The 26,818-nt window shown below is 35.6% G+C and overlaps 1 protein-coding gene across 1 annotated transcript in view; it reads right to left on the bottom strand.

Moving 5' to 3' along the window:
• Nucleotides 1-7,895: 7,895 nt before the first annotated feature.
• GIN1 (gypsy retrotransposon integrase 1) overlaps nucleotides 7,896-26,818 on the bottom strand; it is a 29,062-nt gene continuing 10,139 nt past the window's right edge. The window contains exons 3-8 of the mRNA XM_068534015.1: nucleotides 25,579-25,772; nucleotides 23,655-23,960; nucleotides 16,961-17,152; nucleotides 16,689-16,865; nucleotides 15,923-16,208; nucleotides 7,896-8,347 (exon numbers count right to left, since the gene is read on the bottom strand). Coding sequence (XP_068390116.1) covers nucleotides 8,073-8,347; nucleotides 15,923-16,208; nucleotides 16,689-16,865; nucleotides 16,961-17,152; nucleotides 23,655-23,960; nucleotides 25,579-25,772 — 1,430 coding nt within the window. The 3' untranslated portion in view covers nucleotides 7,896-8,072. The remainder of the gene's footprint in view (nucleotides 8,348-15,922; nucleotides 16,209-16,688; nucleotides 16,866-16,960; nucleotides 17,153-23,654; nucleotides 23,961-25,578; nucleotides 25,773-26,818) is intronic.

The following is a 26,818-nucleotide window of genomic DNA, read 5'->3' on the forward strand; positions in this document are numbered from 1 at the left end:
TTTGTTTTTCTCTTTCTGACTTACTTCACTCTGTACGACAGTCTCTAGATCCATCCACGTCTCAACAAATGACTCAATTTCGTTCCTTTTTATGGCTGAGTAATATTCCATTGTATATATGTACCACATCTTCTTTTTCCATTCGTCTGTTGATGGGCATTTAGGTTGCTTCCATGACCTGGCTATTGTAAATAGTGCTGCAATGAACATTCGGGTGCATGTGTCTTTTTTTTTTTTTTTTTTAATTTTAATTTTGTCCTTTAAGTGACTATTTTCTTTTTATTTATTTATTTATTTATGGCTGTGTTGGGTCTTCGTCTCTGTGCGAGGGCTTTCTCTAGTTGCGGCAAGCGGGGACCACTCTTCATCGCGGTGCACGGGCCTCTCACTATCGCGGCCTCTCTTGTTGCGGAGCACAGGCTCCAGATGCGCAGGCTCAGTAATTGTGGCTCACGGGCCCAGTTGCTCCGTGGCATGTGGGATCTTCCCAGACCAGGGCTCGAACCCGTGTCCCCTGCATTGGCAGGCAGATTCTCAACCACTGCGCCACCAGGGAAGCCCGCATGTGTCTTTTTGAATTACGGTTTTCTCTGGGTGTATGCCCAGTACTGGGATTGCTGGGTCATATGGTAATTCTATTTTTAGTTTTTTAAGGAACCTCCATACTGTTCTCCATAGTGGCTGTATCAATTTACATTCCCACCAACAGTACAAGAGGGTTCCCTTTTCTCCACACCCTCTACAGCATTTGTTGTTTGTAGATTTTCTGATGATGCCCATTCTAACTGGTGTGAAGGGATACCTCATTGTAGTTTTGATTTGCATTTCTCAAATAATTAGTGATGTTGAGCATCTTTTCATGTGCTTCGTGGCCGTCTGTATGTCTTCTTTGGAGAAATGGCTATTTAGGTCTTCTGCCCATTTTTGGATTGTGTGTTTGTTTCTTTAATATTGAGCTGCATGAGCTGTTTATATATTTTGGAGATTAATCCTTTGTCCGTTGATTCGTTTGCAAATATTTTCTCCCATTCTGAGGGTTGTCTTTTCGTCTTGTTTATGGTTTCCTTTGCTGTGCAAAAGCTTTGAAGTTTCATTAGGTCCCATTTGTTTATTTTTGTTTTTATTTCCATTACTCTAGGAGGTGGATCAAAAAAGATCTTGCTGTGATTTATGTCAAAGAGTGTTCTTCCTATGTTTTCCTCTAAGAGTTTTATAGTGTCCGGTCTTACATTTAGGTCTCTAATCCATTTTGAGTTTATTTTTGTGTATGGTGTTAGGGAGTGTTCTAATTTCATTCTTTTACATGTAGCTGTCCAGTTTTTCCAGCACCACTTATTGAAGAGACTGTCTTTTCTCCATTGTATATCTTTGCCTCCTGTGTCATAGATTAGTTGACCATAGGTGCGTGGGTTTATCTCTGGGCTTTCTATCTTGTTCCATTGATCTATGTTTCTGTTTTTGTGCCAGTACCATATTGTCTTGATTACTGTAGCTTTGTAGTATAGTCTGAAGTCAGGGAGTCTGATTCCTCCAGCTCCGTTTTTTTCCCTCAAGACTGCTTTGGCTATTCGGGGTCTTTTGTGTCTCCATACAAATTTTAAGATGATTTGTTCTAGCTCCGTAAAAAATGCCATTGGTAATTTGATAGGGATTGCATTGAATCTGTAGATTGCTTTGGGTAGTATAGTCATTTTCACAATGTTGATTCTTCCAATCCAAGAACATGGTATATCTCTCCATCTGTTGGTATCATCTTTAATTTCTTTCATCAGTGTCTTATAGTTTTCTGCATACAGTTCTTTTGTCTCCCTAGGTAGGTTTATTCCTAGGTATTTTATTCTTTTTGTTGCAATGGTAAATGGGAGTGTTTCCATAATTCCTCTTTCAGATTTTTCATCATTAGTGTATAGGAATGCAAGAGATTTCTGTGCATTAATTTTGTATCCTGCAACTTTACCATATTCATTAATTAGCTCTAGCAGTTTTCTGGTGGCATCTTTAGGATTCTCTATGTATAGTATCATGTCACCTGCAAACAGTGACAGTTTTACTTCTTTTCCAATTTGTATTCCTTTTATTTCTTTTTCTTCTCTGATTGCTGTGGCTAGGACTTCCAGAACTATGTTGAATAATAGTGGTGAGAGTGGATATCCTTGTCTCGTTCCTGATCTTAGAGGAAATGCTTTCAGTTTTTCACCATTGAGAATGATGTTTGCTGTGGGTTTGTCATATATGGCCTTTATTATGTTGAGGTAGGTTCCCTCTATGCCCACTTTCTGGAGAGTTTTTGTCATAAATGGGTGTTGAATTTTGTTGAAAGCTTTTTCTGCATCTATTGAGATGATCATATGGTTTTTCTTCTTCAATTTGTTAATATGGTGTATCACATTGATTGATTTGCATATATTGAAGAATCCTTGCATCCCTGGGATAAATCCCACTTGATCGTGGTGTATGATACTTTTAATGAGTTGTTGGATTCTGTTTGCTAGTAGTTTGTTGAGGATTTTTGCATCTATATTCATCAGTGATATTGGTCTGTGATTTTCTTTTTTTGTAGTATCTTTGTCTGGTTTTGGTATCAGGGTGATGGTGGCCTCATAGAATGAGTTTGGGAGTGTTCCTTCCTCTGCAATTGTTTGGAAGAGTTTGGGCAGGATGGGTGTTAGCTCTTCTCTAAATGTTTGATAGAATTCACCTGTGAAGCCATCTGGTCCTGGACTTTTGTTTGTTGGAAGATTTTTTATCACAATTTCAATTTCATTACTTGTGATTGGTCTGTTCATATTTTCTATTTCTTCCTGGTTCAGTCTTGGAAGGTTATTCCTTTCTAAGAATTTGTCCATTTCTTCCAGGTTGTCCATTTTATTGGCATAGAGTTGCTTGTAGTAGTCTCTTAGGATGCTTTGTATTTCTGTGGTGTCGTAACCTCTCCTTTTTCATTTCTAATTTTATGGATTTGATTCCTCTCCCTCTTTTTCTTGATGAGTCTGGCTAAAGGTTTATCAATTTTGTTTGTCTTCTCAAAGAACCAGCTTTTAGTTTTTTTGATCTTTGCTATTGTTTTCTTTGTTTCTATTTCATTTCTTTCTGCTCTGATCTTTATGATTTCTTTCCTTCTGCTAACTTTGGGTTTTGTTTGTTCTTCTTTCTCTAGTTCCTTTAGGTGTAAGGTTAGATTGTTTATTTGAGATTTTTCTTGTTTCTAGAGGTAGGCTTGTATAGCTATAAACATCCCTCTTAGAACTGCTTTTGCTGCATCCCATAGGTTTTGGATTGTCGTGTTTTCATTGTCATTTGTCTCTAGGTACTTTTTGATTTCCTCTTTGATTTCTTCAGTGATCTCTTGGTTATTTAGTAACATAGTGTTTAGCCTCCATGTGTTTGTGTTTTTTATGTTTTTTCCCCTGTAATTCATTTCTAATCTCATAGCATTTTGGTCAGAAAAGATGCTTGGTATAATTTCAATTTTCTTAAATTTACTGAGGCTTGATTTGTGACCCAAGATGTGATCTATCCTGGAGAATGTTCCGTGCGCACTTGAGAAGAAAGTGTAATCTGCTGTTTTTGGATGGAATGTCCTTTAAATATCAATTAAATCTATCTGGTCTATTGTGTCATTTAAAGCTTTTGTTTCCTTATTTATTTTCATTTTGGATGATCTGTCCATTGGGTTAAGTGAGGTGTTAAAGTCCCCCACTATTATTGTGTTACTGTCGATTTCCTCTTTTATAGCTGTTAGCAGTTGCCTTATGTATTGAGGTGATCCTATGTTGGGTGCACATATATTTATAATTGTTATATCTTCTTCTTGGAATGATCCCTTGATCATTACGTAGTGTCCTTCCTTGTCTCTTGTAACATTCTTTACTTTAAAGTCTATTTTATCTGATATGAGTATTGCTACTCCAGCTTTCTTTTGATTTCCAGTTGCATGGTATATCTTTATCCATCCCCTCACTTTCAGTCTGTATGTGTCCCTAGGTCTGAAGTGGCTGTCTTGTAGACAGCATATAAATGGGTCTTGTGTTTGCATCCATTCGGCAAGCCTGTGTCTTTTGGTTGGAGCATTTAATCCATTCACATTTAAGGTAATTATCGATATGTATGTTCCTATGACCATTTTCTTAATTGTTTTGGGTTTGTTTTTGTAGGTCCTTTTCTTCTCTTGTGTTTCCCACTTAGAGAAGTTCCTTTAGCATTTGTTGTAGAGCTGGTTTGGTGGTGCTGAATTCTCTTAGCTTTTGCTTGTCTGTAAAGCTTTTGATTTCTCCATCGAATCTGAATGAGATCCTTGCTGGGTAGAGTAATCTTGGTTGTAGGTTCTTCCCTTTCATCACTTTAAGTATATCATGCCACTCCCTTCTGGCTTGTAGAGTTTCTGCTGAGAAATCAGCTGTTGACCTTATGGGAGTTCCCTTGTATGTTATTTGTTGTTTTTGCCTTGCTGATTTCAATAATTTTTCTTTGTCTTTAATTTTTGCCAATTTGATTACTGTGTCTTGGCGTTTCTTCTTGGGTTTATCCTGTATGGGACTTGCTGCGCTTCCTGGACTCGGGTGGCTATTTCCTTTCCTTTCTTTGACTATAATCTCTTCAAATATTTTCTCGGGTCCTTTTTCTCTCTCTCCTCCTTCTGGGACCCCTATAATGCGAATGTTGTTGCATTTAATGTTGTCCCAGAGGTCTCTTAGGCTGTCTTCATTTCTTTTCATTCTTTTTTCTTTAGTCTGTTCCGCAGCAGTGAATTCCACCATTCTGTCTTCCAGGTCACTTATCCGTTCTGCTGCCTTGGTTATTCTGCTATTGATTCCTTCTAGTGTAGTTTTCATTTCAGTTATTGTATTGGTCATCTCTGTTTGTTTGTTCATTAATTCTTTTAGGTCTTTGTTAAACATTTCTTGCATCTTCTCGATCTTTGCCTCCATTTTTTTTCTGAGGTCCTGGATCATCTTCACTATCATTATTCTGAATTCTTTTTCTGGAAGGTTGCCTATCTCCACTTCATTTAGTTGTTTTTCTGGGGTTTTATTTTGTTCCTTCATCTGGTACATAGCCCTCTGCCTTTTCATCTTGTTTTTCTGTGAATGTGATTTTTGTTCCAGAGGCTTCAGGATTGTAGTTCTTTTTGCTTCTGCTGTCTGTCCTCTGGTGGATGAGGCTGAGAGGCTTGTGCAGGTTTCTTGATGGGAAGGACTGGTGGTGGGTAGAGCTGGGCCTTGCTCTGGTGGGCAGAGCTCAGTAAAACTTTAATCTGCTTGACTGCTGATGGGTGGGGCTGGGTTCCCTCCCTGTTGGTTATTTGGCCTGAGGCAACCCAACACTGGAGCCTACCTGGGCTCTTTGGTGGGGCTAATGGCAGCCTCTGGGAGGGCTCACGCCAAGGAGTACTTCCCAGAACTTCTGCTGCCAGTGTCCTTGTCCCCACGGTGAGCCACAGCCAACACCCCCCTCTGCAGGAGACCCTCCAACACTAGCAGGTAGGTCTGGTTCAGTCTCCCCTGGGGTCACTGCTCCTTCTCCCTGGGTCCTGATGCACACACTACTTTGTGTGTGCCCCCCAAGAGTGGAGTCTGTTTCCCCCAGTCCTGTTGAAGTCGTGTAATCAAATCCCACTAGCCTTCAAAGTCTGATCCTCTGGGAATTCCTCTTCCCGTTGCTGGACCCCCAGGTTGGGAAGCCTGACGTAGGGCTCAGAACCTTCACTCCAGTGGGTGGACGTCTGTGGTATAAGTGTTCTCCAGTCTGTGAGTCACCCACCCAGCAGTTATGGGATTTGATTTTGCTGTGATTGCGCCCCTCCTACCGTCTCATGTGGCTTCTCCTTTGTCTTTGGATGTGGGGTATCTTTTTTGGTGAGTTCCAGTGTCTTCCTGTTGATGATTGTCCAGCAGCTAGTTGTGATTCTGGTGTTCTCACAAGAGGGAGTGAGAGCACGTCCTTCTACTCCACCATCTTGGTTTAGCTTCTGTTTTCTTAAGGTTTCTGTCTGGAATTCTACTTGGAATTCATTTGGTCTGTGGCATAACATGGAGTCCTTGATTTCTTTCCTCCAATCACTTTTCCTTTAGCCTATATTAAACATAATTTAACCTTTCTTAAATGAGTAACTGTAATACCTCACCTCAGGTTTCCATTTTCAATACCACTGTTCAGTATGGTTGACGCAAAAAATATTAGATATTCTGTAGATCTTGAGATATGCTCCATTCATTACTAACGCTACTAGAATAGTTCAGGTTCCTATTACTCATCATCACTTCAAAGTCATAACAACTAATCCTCCATGCTTTGCTTCTCTCCTCCTCTCATCAGTTCTTTACTAGTTGCCAGATTAAACTTCCTAAAGCATAGTCCTGATGACACTTCCCTATACAAAGACCTTCAATGGCTCTCAGAAAATAAAAAATAATTTAACTAGGTATTTATATTACTTTGCCAGGGCTGCTGTAACAAAGTGCCACAAACCTGGTGGCTTAAACAAAAGATACTGTCTCACAGTTCTGGCGGCTACAAAGCTGAAATGAAGGTGTTGACAGGGTTGCTTCCTTCTCTGGGCTCTGAGGAAGAGTCTATTCCAAGCCTCTCCTTTAGTTTCTGGTGGTTTTCTGGTAATCTCTGGCATTCCTTGGCTTGTGGATGAATTACCCCAATCTCTGCCTTCATCTTCATATGGCATTGTCCCTGACTCTATGACCAAATTTCACCCTCTTGTAAGGATATCAGTCATACTGGATTAGGCCCCACTCTACGTCAATATGACCTCATCTTAACTAATCAATATCTGCGATAACCTTGTTTCCAAATAAGGTCACATTCTAAGGTACTAGGGTTTAGAACTTCAACATATGAATTTGGAGGGAGGGGGACACAATTCAACCCCTAACAGTATTCAAAGCCCTCCACAAGGTTTCCTACTTCCCCTTCAGCTTTATCTCCCCATACCTTACCATTTCACCTTATACCTGAGGCAATGTAGACAACAAAAAGCCCTGCCTTTCTGTAAATCATTACAATACTTTCTGTCTCTGTGCATTTCTTTTCCTCTAATTTTTTGGACCCTCTCACTAACTCCTATTCATTCTTCAGGGTCAAGCTCAAAAGATCCTTCTTCCATTAATAGCCTAAGTTTCCTATCCAGAAATAAACTCTTCCTTTTCTTCCTCCCTAAATATATTATTTGCACTTTTCTTATGGAACTTAGCACATAACTTGTAACTACTGTTGTACATGGCTTATATGATCTATATTCCCTACTGGACTGTACGTCTCTCTTGGGGACAAGGCACACACAGCATTTATTTTTCCCACAGTATTCTTCAAAGTGCTTTATAACAAATATTTGTTGAGCAAATTTATAACTATCATAGAAATTATAGTTTAAAATCTTTGATATGTTATTTTATAATTATTATTTACTTCTTTAAGACTGCAGAAAAAATCTTATTAATGGATGCTTCTGACTTTTATACTATGGAAATGCACACAAGTTTTCAAACCAATATATAGTTTCAGATCCTAATCCTGAGCCTGTCTAACAAGGTGAACTTACTAATACACTGTAGGAGCCCATTAAACAACTCTAAATTTTTTCCTACAATATTGTTTTTAGAAGTTCCAATGACACAGAAAGAGGTTTCATTTATCACATTTAATAAATATTTATTAACACAATTCTAGGTAGTTCAAACTTATTTTTTAAAAGGGGGGAATATTAAAAAAAAATTAAAACTGAAAACATGGTACCAATATCAAACAAAGTTTTGAGAGTTTCGAGCTAGAATTTAGTTTACTTCCTAAGAAGCAAGCATGCTTTGTTCTCTTTTTAGAAGAAAAAAATGACATCTATGTAATATACTTCCTTTGCCTTTTTATTTATATATATATATATATATATATATATCAAATGAGGCACAACTTTAGATAAATAGATATAAAATAAATCTTCAGGATTTAGTCATTAAGAGTTTGCCAAGATACTTTTTCTAAGTAACCTTTTTGAATGGAAAAGATAACAAGATTCAAGGAGATATACTTTCTAAACAAGCACTTTAAATGAATTTTGGTGTTCACTAACTTAAGTACTCAAGGACTTGGTTTGAAGAGTCCAAGAGACTAAAAGTCTGCTTTTCAAGAGTACTATGATCGTCTATCAAGGGAGAAATTTTGGCATTTCTATATTCTAACAGTTCACGATCCTTGCTTGATGTCAGTAATTCACTGTCGACTACTCCAATAGTTGCATCTTCTACCAGAATATTTGCTTGGTATGCTCCAACTGAAATTTCAGGCATTCCAATGTAGTCATGATCTGCCACTACTGAACCTTGTAAGAGATAAAGACTGTCTGAAAGAAGAAACATAAGTTTGCCTTTTAGAATTATAATTAAATTACTTTAAAATTAAATACTGTTAAATGAGGAACAAAATCCCAAGTAATACAAATTAACTATTAAGATTAATTTCTGGTGGGTTCTCGTATCTCCTAAACAGATATGTCAAAGAATGAATAAAATGATATATGAATTTGACAGTTCATACATACAGAATTCAGGAAAGATCAAGGGTTTTAAAAGAGCCAAACTTTTTTTTTTCCAATTAAAAAAAAAGGAATAATATATAGGGATTTTTTTTTACAGGATTAAAAAAATTTTTTATTGGGGTATAGTTGATTTACAATGTTGTGTTAGTTTCAGGTGTACAGCAAAGTGAATCTGTTATACATACACATATATCCACTCTTTTTTGGATTCTTTTCCCATTTGGCCATTACAGAGTATTCTCTTGACCTATGTTTGGTAGGTGTGGGTGGAGGGGGTGGTAGGTGTGGGTGAGGGGGTGAGAATCATGGTATAGATTAAAAACAAAAGTTATAAAACTATATTTTTGATGTTGATGATATTCTTAATATACTTCTGCAAAGCATTTCTGGGTGAATTAACGGGGTCATGAAAGATATTTTAACAAATGGAATTGTTAAGTCCTTACATTTACAACTTTAGATAATTCCCCGGTCTTTATAGAATCCATATTAGGGCAATAATATTAAATTGTCACAATATGAAATGATAAACTAAAATGAAGATTAAGTTCCTAGCATCAGGTTTATATAATAGGAATGTGAAAGTAGGCAGGCTACAACGAATTAGACTAAAAAGCTTAGCTTACTTAAGTCTAATTTAATATTAAAATGCTCATGACCTTTTAAGGTGTAGCTAAATCCATACTAAAATGTGACAAGGAATCTTCCTTGTCAGCATTTCATTCTATTTTGAGCAAATTTATCATCACTATCAGGAAAAAAATGCTTAAAATGAAAAACACATGGCAAAGCAGCAGCATCTTTATAAATAAAGGTTAATTATATAAAAGAATTTCTCCCTACATAATATTTTAATTCATTACAACAAGGAACTATTCCACCACAGCTGATTAACTTACTGGACCCCTGCCTTCTCTTTCTGGATTTTCTCCTAAAACTTTAACAGATTCTCTTAAAGATTTTAATACCTTAAAGAATCCTCAAATTTTAAGTTCAAGAAATAGCAAAAGGAACATTAATTACCCGTTTAGATTAGAGATCAATGAAAGTTTCTCAGAGCAGATAAATTTGCTAATATATCCCAGAACATGATTCCACCCTACCCATCCTCATACTAATATGTGAAAAGCTAACTGAATCTATTCTAACCCTATAAGTTACACATTTATGAACTTTAAATTTACAAACATCAAAAGATCAAACGGGACTTCCCTGGTGGCGCAGTGGTTAAGAATCTGCCTGCCAATGCAGGGGACATGGGTTCGAGCCCTGGTCCGGGAAGATCCCACATGCTGCGGAGCAACTAAGCCCGTGTGCCATAACTACTGAGCCTGCACTCTAGAGCCTGTGGGCCACAACTACGCGCACCTAGAGCCCGTGCTCCACAACAAGAGAAGCCACTGCAATGAGCAGCCCGCGCACTGCAACAAAGAGTAGCCCCCGCTCACCGCAACTAAAAGAAAGCCCCCACACAGCAACGAAGACCCAACGCAGCCAAAATAAATAAATAAATAAATAAACTTAAAAAAAAAAAAAGAATATTAAAAAAAAAAAAGATCAAACAAAGCTATGTTCTCTCCCAACAGATGGCATAAGTAGACTTGGGCTTGTATGGACATTTAGTCTTTTTGTTTTTTGTTTTTTTTTTTCAAAAAATTTTTTTTTAAAGATTTATTTATTGATTTATTGATTGATTGCTATGTTGGGTCTTCTTTTCTAGGGCTTTCTCTAGTTGCGGCAAGCGGGGGCCACTCTTCATCGCGGTGCGCGGGCCTCTCACCGTCGTGGCCTCTCTTATTGCGGAGCACAGGCTCCAGACGCGCAGGCTCAGTAGTTGTGGCTCACAGGCGCAGTTGCTCCGCGGCATGTGGGATCCTCCAAGACCAGGGCTCGAACCCGCGTCCCCTGCATTAGCAGGCAGACTCTCAACCACTGCGCCACCAGGGAAGCCCTGGACATTTAGTTTTGCCCATTTACTTCTTCATTAGGCAAAGTGTACTTGGTATTTTAGTTTTGAGAGGCTTTCTAAGTTTAACCTCACCAATTCTTATTAATGCAAAAGTAGTAATTAGATTGAAAATGCTGTTAAGAAGATACACATACTTATGATGGAAATAAAAGTATGGGTAATTGAAGGTGATAAGAAAATGATTTTTGTATGTTAGTAGGGGATGAACTGCTGAACAAGAGAACAATTCTGAGAGATAAAAAAATCATGCAACCCATGAGAAGTGCTATGCCCAAGAGTAGCAGGAAAGAAGAAAAAATGATCAGTGAAATTGAAACACTTTTAGAATGTGTGCTAGAGTTTCAACATCAAAGTCTGCTATTAGCTTGTTAATACTAGAGAAAGATAGGTTGTAATTTAAAAGAGAACTTAAAAAGGTTAGGTATGGTAAAAATGTTGCTGATGAAATTTTTCTAATAAGCCATGAAGAATTTCATAGGTTCAGGGTACACTGCTGCAATGTATTAGTGACAGCAGCTACAATATAGCATTTAAAGTATTTCCAAATTGGATCTTTGCAGAGATCTTTGATGAAGGAAGTTTTCTGTCTCAAAAAATTTTTTTCCATACAGAAAGCAGGTCTATTGTAGTAAAATATGTCCAGTAAACATGTATCAACAGGGAGACTATGGATAGATGTAAAGCTCTTAGAAGTTATCACTTTGATTTCCTGCAAATGCATTCAAAGACCTTGAGCATAAGCACCTCCTAATTACAGTAGACTTAGAAACAAATGGACTTTACCAACCTCACCTGTTTGTAAGAGGACAGCTTCTATATGAAAGTAACCAATATATATCTGAATATATATACATACACACACACACACACACACACACACACACTTTCTTTTAAATAAACTTTAAAGTAACTTAGTGTGATAAAACTGTAGAGAATAAAGATTATACTCAGCAAATTCTACACAAATCACTCTATATGCAATGGAAAACTACTCTCGAGATTTCAAGCCTTCTTTGTGTAGGAAAAAACAAAATTCTCATTCATTCATAAAGGTCAAATATGTTTCAATTCCTACTATGTTCTAAATCTAGTGGACCCAACAGAAATGCTCTTTAACTTCAAAAAAAGATTACCAAAGACTTACCAGAAGGAGATTTTTGAGGCCTTACATACATGTTGAAATAATGCTATCTTAGATATATTGGGTAACTATAAAATATATTATTAAAATTTTTTTCACCTACTTTTTAAACATGGCTACTAGAAAATTTTAAATTATATATTACATAGTTTTTGCATTATATATTCATTGGACAGTACTGATCTAGAACAATCCTGAGTTAGGGATATAGAAAAGAACAAGATAAGTTTTTGCATCCAAGATAAAAAGACAGAGAGATAAACAAAACCATATTAAAGGACTTTTCTACTCAGTCACATTACACGATAGAATTTAATTATTTTAATTTTCTCATTCTATTGATTTAGTTACTATTATGACATGTTTGATGAGAGCATTATTTCAGTTTTGTCTGGACTGAATACTTAAGTTTTTAGTTTCTTAGAAGCAGAGGTATTTTCAAGACATTTCAGGAAGGTGTTATCAGCAGTTTTGACATACTTTTTCTTATTTAGTTTTAAAGAGAAAAAAAATGAGATTAAGAGTATTAAAATTTCCCTAAGGAGAAAAATAAGTTAAAACCAAAGCCTCAGAAAAGTCTGAGTGATTTGGATTAATTTATTTTTTCAAATAGAAAGAAAAGTACAAGGTTTCAGAATAATTAATTTTCTTATTGTGAAGTGAGGTATCTTGACTAATCCTATACATGGCCTGATATCTTAAAACTATTACAATGTGTTGCCATACTACTACATCTTTTCTCATGATAAAATAACAAATAACTACAATTTGATACATACCACGTAATTGTCATAACAGATAACCAATACTAACACAGAGAACTGAATGACTTTTAATTGTGAGATTACATAATTAGAGGCCAAAGGGAGGTGCTTTGCTAAAACTACAGTTGGCTCTCCATATTCCAGGGTTCGGATCCATGGATGTGCGGGTGGGGTAGGGGATAAAGGTTGGGGGTACTGTACTATGCCATTTTACGTAAGGGGCCTGAGCACGAGGGGATTTTGGTATCCACAGGGCTCCTGGAACTGATCCCTTGTGGATACCAACTGATGACTGTGTATTAATAATAAAGTCAAGCTCATGGGCTTGATACTAATACAGGGACTAAGCTTTATTTTGTTTTGCGAGTGCAGACCATAATTGTGGTAGGCAGAATAATGGACCCCTAAAGATAGCCATGTACTAATTCATGAAACTTGTGATTACGTTACCTTACATGGCAAAGGAGAATTAGGGTAGTGATAGAATTATGGTTGCTAATCAACCAACCTTGAACCAGGGAGATTATCCTGGATTATCAGGATGGGCCCAAGGATAAGAGTCCTTAAATGTGGAAGGGGAAGGAAGAATAGGAGGATGGAGTGATGTAATGTGAGAAGAACTCTACCCCCACTGCTGGCTTTTAAGATAGAGGAAGAGGACCACAGCCAAGCAATGTGAACAGCCTCTAGAAGGTGGAAAATGCATAGAAACACCATCTTCTTGAGCCTTCAGAAAGGAACACAGCCCTGCCAATGCCTCAATTTTAGCCCAATGAGACCTACATTGGATTTCTAAGTACAGAACTGTAAGATAATAAACTTGTGTTGTTCTAAGCCACTAAATTTGTGGTAAATTGTTATGGCAGCAATAGGAAACTTATAAAAGAATAAAAACCATTTCACAAACTGTGAAGGGCAATCAGACCAAAGCCTTTAGGGGAGGCAGACACAAACTGATCACAATAATTCCCACTCAAAACAAACAACACTACTCAAAATCTATGTCAGATAGAATAATGGGTCAATAACATTTTTCCTTTCAAAGGGAAACATTACGATTATGAAGAGACACTATGGTATGTCAAAAAATGTCTTGTTGGGGCTTCCCTGGTGGCGCAGTGGTTGAGAATCTACCTGTTAATGCAGGGGACACGGGTTCGAGCCCTGGTCTGGGAAGATCCCACATGCCGCGGAGCAACTAGGCCCGTGAGCCACAACTACTGAGCCTGCGCTTCTGGAGCATGTGCTCCGCAAGAAGAGAGGCCGCGATAGTGAGAGGCCTGCGCACCGTGGTGAAGAGTGGCCCCCGCTTGCCGCAACTAGAGAAAGCCCTCGCACAGAAACGAAGACCCAACATAGCAATCAATCAATCAATCAATAAAATAAATAAATCTTTAAAAAAAAAAAAAAAGTCTTGTTAAAATACTCGGTCTTGAAAAGGTGCCTGGCACTGAACTAGACAAAAGGGCAAATAGGCCTGCTTAAAATAGCAATGTCAAACTAGTACTGAATGTGCTCCCTCAACATTATGTTCTAGATAAGAATGGATAAGAAGTTCGCAACGGAAGCATATCTGCTTTGTACAGTGAGCTTTAAGACAGCTATGAAATCTCAATGCTGGTAAGAGCAACAATGCAGACAAATTCATAGTTATTTTGGCTATACCTTGTTCAAATTTATGTCAAAAGAATGGGATGACTATTCAAAGACATTTTGTTTGGTTTAAATTCAGTTCAAAGACTCTTTAAAATCAGCTTTTGAGGTGAAGATTTTCAGGAAAATATGTGATAGAAATCACATTTATTTTGAATTTTCTACAAATAAGAGAAACAGACAAAAACGGACCAAAGAGTAAACAAGAACCAGACTCTAGGATAGCTAGATTAGTACTTCCTTTGATTAATAAGAAAAAACAATTTTACCCATCAATCTCAGGTTCCTTATATGTATACACTAGTACTAATACTGCAATTTCCTTTGTATTACTGGAAGAATAATCTGCAGAGAATTCAAGCATGAGGCAAAAATTGTACTGCCTCTGTTTAGAAATTGTTCTACTCAATTGGATTCTGAAATATTCAGCAGTAGCAAAATGTTAGGTCTCCTTAAGAAATTCTTCGGCAAGAGCAAATTGCAAAATGTTGAAACAGATCCTGATACAGCAACATTTTAAGCACAGATTTTGTATTAATTAAGGAAGGTTAACACATTAGAAGGGAGCAAGTCCTGAAAGCCAAAGATTAAGGGGAAAATCAAAAGAAGAAGAAAGGACAACATGCACCTGTATAATCTTTTGTTCCTACTTAACTTGCAGAAGGGAGAAATCATAAAGGGCAGCTTAGAACTAAGAAGAGGCACAAGGAATAAAAGTGCTTATCTTCTAACAATGAGAATGAAGGTACTGTGAGCTTTCTGAATTGCAACAGTCCAAGCTAAGTTTACTACTAGAGCAACTGGTTCTGCCATAAGCAGAAAGGAGGGTACTCAGAGCTTTTAACATGAGAGTTGTGACCCAGATCAGAAACAGAGTTGAGCTATTACAAAGCAGCCCCAAGGGCTTCATATCCTAAGAAAGAGGGTTATCTATGATCATCATTTTTGTAATTATTATTTACTTACGCCTGTTAAATAACTCAGTTGTTTATATTGTTTAAAAATGTACTAAATTGTATCTTCCTTAATTGCTACTCAGATTCAAATAATATTGATGCTTTATCTTTCTTTATAGAAAAAACAAAATTAACTAGCTAAGGTACCAATTCACTCCCTCTAAGTTATCCACCCCAAAGAAACTCTAGGGAGCACATACAATAGGACAAAATAAAAGTCTCAATAAAGTGGGATTTAATCTGAAAGCCATGTCATTTAGCTCCAGTCTATGAAAGAAAGGGTTAGAGAAGATCAGGATATCTTGACTATTCGTAATCACATTTTGAGGCAAGTATTACCTTGTCCAGTGTGCTATTACCTCTTCTTATAATGGCACTTTATAGCATTCTGAGTATCTCCCACTCTCACCCTCCCCTGCATCCACCATGACTGTGACTAAGATGCAACATTAAAAATTAATCACATTTTTAAATGTCCCCTAATATATTTATCTCACAACAGAATTCCAGACAGTATGTTTGTTTTTGGCATTATTTATCTTAGTTACTATCATTTCATGCTAAAAGTGACAAAATATTCTGAAAGTGAAAATAATGAAGATATAATTCTTCCTTCTGTGAAACACGTTCAGTGTCTCCCACATGAACTGTGGGAAAGTGTGTGAAAAGTACACTAGAAATCAAAATAAAATCTCTTACAAACCTGACAGTTCCAGAAGACACATGCTAATAAAAAAGACTACCTGGGCTCCAATACTGTACAAAATTTTATAAAAATGAGAAGGGAAAAGAAAAACTAACCAAAGGAGGGGTGCGGGGCGGGGGAGATTTCTTATATTTTTAACTTCTCTCTTCATTCAAAGAAAGTAAAAATGTGGAGAAGTGACAGATATTTACCTTGTTCACTGGATTCTCTTACATAGGGCTTGAGGTGGGACATTTTGATGGGTCTTTTAAGTCTAGTCCCAGTGTTGTCTCTCAGAACAGCACATCCATTTTCTGTAATATAGTCTATGACACAAGGACCAACCCATTCAGATTGGAAACGACCATCCTTCCACCAGTTTTTCCTTTGTCTTAAAACTTCATGACCCACTTTTAGATGAAATGGATTTAATTGCTTTGGTTTCTTTTTAACAATGATTTTGTTTTTATTTAGTTCATCAAAACTGTTGTTCTCCATCTGCAAGTGTAAAAACAAAAAAAAAAGAACAAAGGGATGAAAGAGCTAGAGTTTCTTGAAGGTATATACAGATAACATTATAATAAAAAGATTACTTATTGAGATGCTACTGAAAGCTAGGCAAGAATCCCACTTAATTTTTTAAAACAATATTTCAAAGTCAGTATTATTACCTCAACTTTATAAAGAAAATAAAGTAATATGAGATAAAGTAATATGCCCAAGTTAAACAACTAGAAAGCAAGACCAGGGATTTGAATTCAGCTCTACCTTGATTCCAAAACACATAGTTTTCCTATTAATGTCTCTCAGACTTTCATAGCTAATAAACATACTGTTTAATAAAAACATGCAGAATTCAATAGAAAAAATTTGGTTTAAGGGTATATCATATGTATGTGAGTGTGTGCTGAAATTTAAAAAAAAAATCACTTTATAGATTTTTAGATTATAGAGTTTTTTTCTATTAGATAGAATCACCTGGCCCGCTGAAGTTGTCTTATTCTCCATTATTTTATCAGCTTCTTTAATTGCACCTAGAATTCTGGCAAACATACTTGTATTATTACCATCCACTTCACGAAGAATATCTGAAGTCTCAGGCATGTAAAGATTTCGATTAAACATTTGAAAATACGGTGTATTTTTAGTAGGTTCCTATTAAGAAAAATAAACAACAATTTGTAATAAAACATTTATGTAGCCAAGAAATAGTCATAATTCACAAGTACAGATTATAAAAAGGTACATACCAAGTGAGTAACATTGAAGGCAAATGAAACAGCTGCTAGGTGATCATCCCAGTTGTTTGGGTAGTCAGCACAGTGTTTGGAAAGAAATGTTTTGATTGTGCTAGGTGTACTTACAGTTGGATTAATAGTTTGGGAGGCATGAGAAATTACAATTTGCTTTGTACCAAACAATTCACACAGTTCTACATTGATCTGAAAAACATACAAAAAACAAAGCTGATTTTAAAATCTGTATTTTATTTTTCCCTGGATTGAAAGGTTGCAAAAGAATTTGAATCTTGCCTTTTCCTTGACCATAGCCAGTCTTTATGAAAACACACATATTTTGTTTAAAAGAGTAATTACCATTTATTGAGTCCTTACTATGTGCTGATGCTTTACATTACAGTCATTATACCTGACAAAAATCTTATGAGATATTATTAACCCCATTTTAAAGATAAGAAGCTGAAGCTCTGGGAGGTTGAAGCTCTGGGAGGTTAAGTGCCTTGCCAGACACACACATACAGCAAGGAAATGGAAGAACAGAATTTAACACTAACTCTGAGTTCAGATAACATTTTAATTCAGTAGACAGTTTCTCAAACACAGTTAACATAATCCACTTGACAGCTACATGACCTTGGCCAAATCACCAAACCTCTGTGCACTCAGTTTCTTCATCTGTAAAATGAGGAAAATCTTACCCACGACTCTCTTGAGGATTAAATGAATAAATGTTTATAAGGCACTTAAAACAGTGCTTGGCAAGTAGTAAGCACTTTATAACTCTTAATGTTACTATTATTTTTGTTGTTATATTTATTATGGGCAGGGCCTAATAAGTCAAAATGAGTTTAGAAAACTTCTAAGAATAAGCCTGTTAACTTATTTTTCCTACCTTATTTACACCTCAAACTATTTTTTCTTATTATTTTTAGTCGGGGTAGTCAGATAGTAGTGATATAGTAGTGGGGTAGTGATACAGTACTGGCCAAAAAGATTTAAGTGAAAGTTGTTGGGCAGACTCAGCTAGTTCTAGCTTTTTTTGCCCATTAACCTCCCCTTTCTTTCTGCCAGAAATGTAGAATTTGTGGCATGCCATATTGTAAGCATAAGATTGAGAGTCACATCTCAAAGATGGTGGAACAGAATGCTAGAAGCATGGGTTCCCAATGACATTCAGAGTTACCCTTCCAACCCTGGAGAGCCTGGCCTTCTCTTCCCTAAGTATAAAATAAACTCCTATTGGAGTTTATATATTGGAGGGAAGAGAAGGGTTCTCTGTTACTCGCAGTGGAATACAATTCCTACCTAATATACTAATTAAGGCCGCCTCCTTTTTTTTTTTTTTAAACATCTTTATTGGAGTATAATTGCTTTACAATGGTGTGTTAGTTTCTGCTGTATAAAAATGTGAATCAGCTATATGTATACATATATCCCCATATCCCCTCCCTCTTGCGTCTCCCTCCCACCCTCCCTATCCCACCCCTCTAGGTGGTCACAAAGCACCGAGCTGATCTCCCTGTGCTATGCGGCTGCTTCCCACTAGCTATCTATTTTACATTTGGTAGTATATATTAGTCTGTGCCACTCTCTCACTTCATCCCAGCTTACCCTTCCCCCTCCCCGTGTCCTCAAGTCCATTCTCTACATCTGTGTCATTATTCCTATCCTGTCCCTAGGTTCTTCATAACCTTTTTTTTTTTTTTAGATTCCATATGTATGTGTTAGCATATGGTATGTTTTTCTCTTGCTGACTTCACTCTGTATGACAGACTCTAGGCCCATCCACCTCACTACAAATAACTCAACTTCGTTTCTTTTTATGTCTGAGTAGTATTCCATTGTATATATGTTAGGCCACCTCCTTTTAATTCAAAAGTAATCTAAAAGAAATCCCAGAAAATAGGTATCATTTGGGTCAGCCTCAATCTGAGGTCATAATTAATGGTTTTAAAAATGACTGACTTTTGGAAAAGGCTTCAACTTGTTTGAAGAGGTTGCCTAGAACTGATCCAGTGAATCCATTTGTGAGATGCTACCTATATATCCTTACCCCAAGAGCCTTTTTTTCTCCCCATCAAACCAGACATTCCATTAGTGGTCACAATTTTAGTTTTCCATAAGACACATTTTTAAAATTAAAGAAATAACTTTTCCTTTACAAACGTTAATTCTCTTTTCTTCAGAGGTATATAAAAAGGTCTTTGTGTATTTTATTGAAACAATTTAACAAATACTCAAATGCTCTAAGCTGAGATATGTTAGAAACATCTGTACTTTCATCAACTTTATAATAAACCTCCCACATTGTGTATAATGTTCTAAATCTTATTTCAATACTTTAGCAGTGTTTTCTATGTCAGTATATGCCGACAAAAGAAAATATTTTATTTTGTCACGATTATGCCTGCTGTATAATATTTAAGCCATTTAAATCACAGCAAAAAGAACACATTTTCTTAATCACATGTGATTTTTAGTTTTTTTGTTAAACCTCAGAAAAGAGGCTTATAAACATTTATTGTTACTTTTGGTAAAATTTTCAAAGTCTTGGATTATCATATGACTTTTTTTTTTTAATTAATTTTTATTGGAGTATGGTTGCTTTACAATGTTGTGTTAGCCTCCACTGCACAACAAAATGAATCAGCCATACACATACAGATATCCCCTCCCTATTGGACTTCCCTCCCATTTAGGTTATCAGAGTGCATTAGGTAGAGTTCCCCGTGCTACACAGTATGTTCCCATCAGTTGACTATTTTATACATAGTACCAATAATGTATATATCATATGACTTTAAACACGACTAGAAAAACTGCTGGTGATTCATAATGGTTTCATATTGTCATTACTTAGTATCTTGAAGTACTATATGCATTTAGGATGAGGCTTTTCATTAATAAAGGTGAAAGTAAGACAATATTTCAAATAGATTTCTTGATAATTTTGAATTTTGGTGGCCAATTTCCTATCAGATCTGATTAGTCCACATTTATTTTTATATCATTAATGTATCTGTGAAAGAGCTAGTACTAGAAGTTACTTGTGTCAGCTCTATCATTTTCCTGTGGTTGAAAGGTGACTGCATTATTATTCGTATGATCTTGTTTCACTGCAAGAAAATTAAGCCACCTAGCTATTCTATGAAGGGTAGTTTGGCAAAAACTGGACAATATCCATAAATTTAATTACTGCTGCTAAAGCAAAAGAATGAGTGAGGGAACCACTATGGATTCCCACATGTTGCAGATTCTCACTTTTCTCCCAAGATACCTTCCCACACCATGTGTGACACACAATCATCTGCTTTGTTGATTCAGGATGCTATTATCAATCTCTATATATTATTAGTAAAAGCTTCATTTCTTTCTTATTTATTAGATAAAAATTATAAACAAAAGTTCTAATATTGTCATCCTACAAACTAGATTGTCTTGCACACCCCATTTTGCAGACCACTGCTATGTCAGTCAAGGTAGGCAACATTATACTGCAGTTACAAAAAACATTCAAGGCTCAGTGGTTTAACTCAAAAATTTTACTACTTGCTCAGACAAGGTCAACTGTAGGTCAGGGTGTCTCTCTAAAGCACCTAGGTGCCTCAGAAATCCTGGATGAGAGAACATCCACTACCCTTTAGGGTAATAGCTGAAATACGCAGTTAATTCTCCAGAGACAGAATAAGACTGGGAGAAGGAAGAATCGAGGATGAAGTTTTCAATACCTCAGGCTGAAAGGGGCACACATTCATCCATTCAACTTCTTTGCCCAGATGTGTTACTTGGGTTTGCCCACCTGCAAGAGGCTAGGACAGTCGTCTATGTTTGGAAGGCTAGGAGAACTAGTTATTGCTAAGCACTAGTAATTTATATCACAAAACAACAGATGATTATATATATTTTAATCACTAATAGTTATAAAAGCAACATAATGATAACATATAAACTGAAAAGTTAAGGGAAAAAACCTATAATCTCATTACTCTTAAAAACTCCATGGTTAACCATATAAATTTTTATTTTAGTTTCTTTACATCTATGTAAAATATGTATACATAATATATGTAATAAAATCTTTTATCCAGAGTTTTAACTGAACATGTTTTAATCAGTGTCCATGTTATTTCCTTTTCTTTGTCAACATTTTTAATGACTACAAAATATTTCGTCACATGGCTTGACATTTTTCTGAAACACTTTATTTGGATATTTAGGTCATTTCCTATTTCTCGTTAATATACATAGCATTGTGGTAAATAATATCATAAAAGAGCTATTTTTCTATACTTTGGATAATCGCCTTAGAATTCTTAGAAATAGGATCGTTCATCAGTATATATATATATATATGTATATGTATATGTATATATATGTGTGTATATATATATATACATATATATACACACACACATATATATATATATATATGGTTCTTACTGGACCTTTGGCAGACTGCTTTACAAGAGTTAGTTTCAAGTTGCTATACTACCTGTAAGGTAAGGCTATATTATTTTATCTGTACTCTATTTGGTATTTTTGGTATTACTACTATTTTTCTTGATTTAGATAAACAAAAAATGGTCTTAATTTACATACTATTGGGTTTGAACATTTTTCCATATTTATTATTTTTATTCCCTCTTGTGAATTACGTTTCTGCCATTGACTAAATTTTTTAATTTGTTTGAATCTTTTATAATAAAGGCATTAACCCTTTCCTGCATGAATGTGCTTTATTTTTGTTGGCCTATTTCTTGGCCTGTATGTTTTGGTTATTTTACTACATATAAATTTCTAATTTTTAAACAGCCAAAGTTGGTGATTTTTCCATTTAAATTTATGCCACTATTCCCTAAGCTTGGAAAGTTAACTCAGTCTCTAGAGATTGAAAAAAAAAAAGTCAATTGTATTTTTTTTTTGTTTCAATTAAAAAAACCAAAATTTTTAATTTACCTGAAAACAATTTTGGTATGCAGTAATTTTAAAATCATATTATAGAAATAACTAGAAATAATTAGAAAATTGTTATCTATGCTATTAAATCAAATTTATTAAATAATCCTTCCCTAACTCCACTCATTTGTGATACCAGCTCTATCATTTTAAACATGGTTACTAAACTCTGTGCCAAAGGGCCTCCTTAACATCTGTTGGACACCTTGAAAACTACTAGCTTAAGGTAGTTTATGGTTTCAACATTAGATAAGACTATATTCCTTTTGATGATGTTGTATCTTTACAGAACTGTTTTTTGACAGGTGCTATGATAAAAAGCAACGACTGTATAAAAATCAATGCGAAACAGGAAATGAGGATGGCAGTGTCCAAACTGATTCCAAAGTTTGAAAAGCTTAGCAGTGGTAAACAGGTATACACATCCCATTAGTAACTAACTGTGGTTATTTAAGAATGAAGTGAAAATATTATTTATTTCAATTTATGACTACTATTTTTTAAAATGGCTAAGTGGTTAGGACATAAATACTAAGTTGTTTGGACCTGTGCAGAAAAAGAGTTAACATAGCAGAACTAAGGCTGCTATCCTGTGAAAGTCCTGCTTACAAAGTTGGCCCTTGGCTGGTGTCTAGAACCTTGGATTTCGTGCAGGTTTCCACCATTCCCTAACTGATTAAGGGTGGCTCACAGTGCCTAAACTGTTTATACGATCAAGGTGGCTTATGCTGAACACCTTCTTTCTTTTGAGAATCTAGAATTTTTGGTGCTTATGTGATCAGCTCCCAGTAAAAATCCTAGGCACCAAGTCGCTAGTGAGCTTCCCTGGTAGACAACAATTTACATGGGTTGCTATAACTCTGCTGGGAGAATTGAGCATGTCCTGTGTGATTACACTGGGAGTGGATGTCTTAGAAGTTTGTTCCTAGTTTCCCCTGGACTTATCCCCATGAGCCTTTTGTCTGCTGATTTTGCTTTGTATCCTTTAGTTATAATAAATCTTAGCCATAGTATGACCATCTGCTGAGTCCTCCTAGGACTCCTAGTGAATTATAAAACCTGGAGATAACCTTAGGGACCCCCTGGCACAGGCCCTAACTATTTGATAAGTATCAGTTTAAATATTTCTTTTGGACTGAGATATCAAAGGTGCTGTGAACCTAGACAGTCTGGTTATTTTCTTACACCAGTACCCTGTCAATTATAAAAATTTAATAATATGCCTTAAGTATAGTAGTTATATTCCTTTTTTAGAATTTTTGTATGTATTCCTGTCTGCTTATTCTTTCAGGTTAACTTTAATCCAGATAAAGGCCAGGGCAAAGGAAAATGCTCCCTCCTTTTTCATGCTGATTAGAAATCCATTAGCATATAAATTAATTTTGATTTGGGAAAAATTGGTATCTTTCAATATTGAAGATTCTCATTCACGAACAAGACTGTATTTCTCCATTTAGTCAATTCTCCCTCTACATGTCAATCATAGAATTTTTAAGCTAGAAGCAAAAAAAGACTCTTTGGTCCAACCTCCTCATTTTAGTTTGAAGAAAACTAAAGATAGGTTTACAATTACTTAGTGGCACAGTAAGTACTAAAATCCTTAATTTCCAGTCCAACTACCTTTGTCCTATACAATATTAAACCTCTGTATCTGTAGGAATTTATCTCAACTTATTAAGTACCATATAAGTTGCACTGCTCACTGAAAGGTGAGTAAAATATGCTCCTAGATCTAAGTAGTTTGTCTTACCTGATGAATGAACTCATCTCTTTGGTCCATTATTATTTTCTGAGGAGGTCCATATAAGAAAAATATATTGATAATAGCTTTAGAAATTTCTGATGCTGAAACATCACAAAGAGGCAAAATCACAACCCATTTTGTGAACAAATCTGTCATGATTATAGCATATACATGACTTCTGCTGCTTGTATGAAATGGGCCCATCAGATCAACAGTAACTATACTCCATGGATTCTCCACTTTGAGAAGGTGCTGTTTAGGTGCTAGAATAACCGTATTTTTTGCCACTTGGCAATGCTGACAAGCATATACCTATAAAACAGGCATACAATAAAGAAAAGGTATACAAATGTTAATATATTCAATATAATAAAAGCAGTCTTATAAATCTGAACTTTGAAATGGTTGATAGGTACTTTGTGTTTTGAAGGAGAAACTTTTGGGCTATTCTCATAATAAAATAAAACCTATTCAGAATATAAGCAAATATTACTTGCTACTACTATTCAATGACCGCCTTAAGGGTTCTCATTCACATGGAACATAATTCTGGTTTACAATCAATAAATATTTATTAAATGAATAGATCTTAAAACATGTTTGCTATAATTTTAAATCAATATGTGAGTATATAATTTCTATAACCAAAAAAATTTTTTTCTTTTAAAGTTATCACTCTACTAAGTTCATTCATTCATGTATGCAGTAACAGTCATTAAAATATAACTTTATTCAAACAATATTTATAGATGCCAGAAATTCCTCTAGGTCCTGGAAAAAGAGAATGAACAAAAACAAAGCCCATGCTGTCATGGAGCTTTCATTTGTGTGAGAAGAGAAGAGATCAATTGATCAACATATGGATGGTGCCATTGTTCAACATATTTCTGGAATTACACTTTGGAAACTACTTTCAAACCAAGTCCTGAACAAAATTTTTAAACTGATCTTATTGCATTATAGTTACTTTTGATCAAAATTTTTATTTTCTAGCTTTTCTAACTTAAACTAGTTCTCATCACAAATAACCTTATTTCCAAAAATCATTTTTCAAATGATAAAGATGTGACAAAGATTTCATTGAATGTCTGTAAAGGAATGTGTGGCAGGTTCTAAGGGCAAATACAAAAACTGAGGTCTCTGGAATACCTGCACAGACTCACAAATGATACTTAGTTTTAAATTAAATGTTGGGTTAATTCTTTTGCCTGAAATGACAGTCTTTTTAATGCACTATTACGATTATTAAAGGGTTCTCACATACATACTACAGAATTTCTATCATTTGCCATATGGAGCACACTAGAAAGAGTAGGGATCAATTGACCTAGCAGCAAGAATCCCAGAACTCCTAGGTGAATTTTCTATTAGAAGAAGTTGAGGTCCTAATGGGTTATAAAGTTACAAAACTCAGACTAATTTCATTATCTTCACAACTTGATTTTGCAATTAGTTGGTTTGGGGTTTCTGCCATATTTGACATTTTCTATGTCAAGACAATATAGGGACAAAAGAGGAGACACACATGGGGCCTGACTTATAATGAACATATTCTCCTCTCAAGAAAAGATTGTATGACTGCCATCAAAGAGGTAATGATTAACTTTTGGTCAAAGAAATTTCAGCCCCATTTAAATTCTGCCTACACAAGATAGTTCAATGACGAAAATCTGGTTCTAGATAATCTATCTAAACAGAGTATTTTCAAATATTTAAATAATGCTTTGTTCTAGTTCAAATTATATTTCAGTGATTTTAAAGAAGATTTTTGAGGGGAAATAAAACTCCCTTTAAAGGTTTTGCAGAAAAACTACCCAGACAAAAAGTACTTCATGAGAAGTGATATCTAGAGTTAATCTGGAGCAAAAATGAATTTTGGATATATACTACAAAGACATTATTCAAAATATTCTAAATACATAAGCCATACCCACTGTTTGACATCATTGGTCACAGAAGTCCAATAGTAGCTGGATTCCACTAGAGTAAGGGTTCTGGATATGCCATGATGGGCTCCAGTGTCATTTTCATGGCATTCTCTTAGGACTTTCTTTTTTTCTTCTTCTGAAACAATTACCAAACGATTTTGTTTTCTGTCTTTTCCGACATAAAACAGCTTTTTTTCTGAAATAAAAAAATACCAAAAAGATATAATTGAAATTTTTAGATATCTATATAGTTTTAAGATAATCATAGCCTTATCTCCAAACCATGAGGTTTTTTTTTGTTAAATCTTTTTCCCTCTAAGATAGAATATTTGTGAAGATGCTACCATACAATCTGAAAGGTCCTCAGCTGTTACACTTACTAATAGATATGTAGGAGAACTAGCTGCTATAGTTTTGTAGCTATCCACACAAGTAGGGCTAGCTTGTTCACCAAAGCACATGATAAATATGGGAGTATAAAATTATCTTTCTATGGGAGTAATCAAAGTAGAAAAATACTTGCAGCAGGCACCTCCTAAAAAAGGCAAGAATTAGCAAATAAATTATGTACAGATAAGCAACTTCTGGAATAGAATTTTCCAAAATAGCGTTTCATCATAGCTGTATTTTTGTAAGCAACCACCTCTCTTAAGTTTTTCCGGATTTGGGTAGGAAATAGGGTTCATAAAGCCAAGAAAGTGGGCAAACCTTAATCCTCAGGACAGTTGTTTTCCTTTGGAGACACCTGGAAAGAGTCTACGGCTGGGAAGTAATCAGGGCAGGAAGAGAATCGCCAATTCTCCAGTGTGGATGAGTAGCTATTCAAACTCCAAAATACACCAGTAAGCTATTAGTGTGCTTAATTAAGCACATGCTGAGTGGAACATTCCTTACTTGAATTAGAAAGTAAGCAACTTAAGGGCAGGAGTTATCTATCTTATTCATCAACATGTTCCCAAGGCCTAAAATGTGATTGGCACACAGTAGGAACTCAGTAAACATTTGTTGCATAAATGATTAAATAAATGAATGAATGAGGCCTCTTTAGTCTAAGATGTAATAGGTATGCCTGTTCTTAAGCTTAAGGGAGTTACTGGAAGGGATGTACACAGGAAGAAATAAGCAGGTATTTATTTATTATCTTAGAATTTTCTTGACCTGCTTTGAGAAAAGCCTGATTCCCATTAATAGTACCAACATTCATTTAGTCATCTGGTGATTGTACTTCTTTGCTTATCTCAT

The sequence above is a fragment of the Eschrichtius robustus genome, chromosome 2 (genome assembly GCF_028021215.1).
Source record: "Eschrichtius robustus isolate mEscRob2 chromosome 2, mEscRob2.pri, whole genome shotgun sequence".
NCBI lineage: Eukaryota > Metazoa > Chordata > Mammalia > Artiodactyla > Eschrichtiidae > Eschrichtius > Eschrichtius robustus.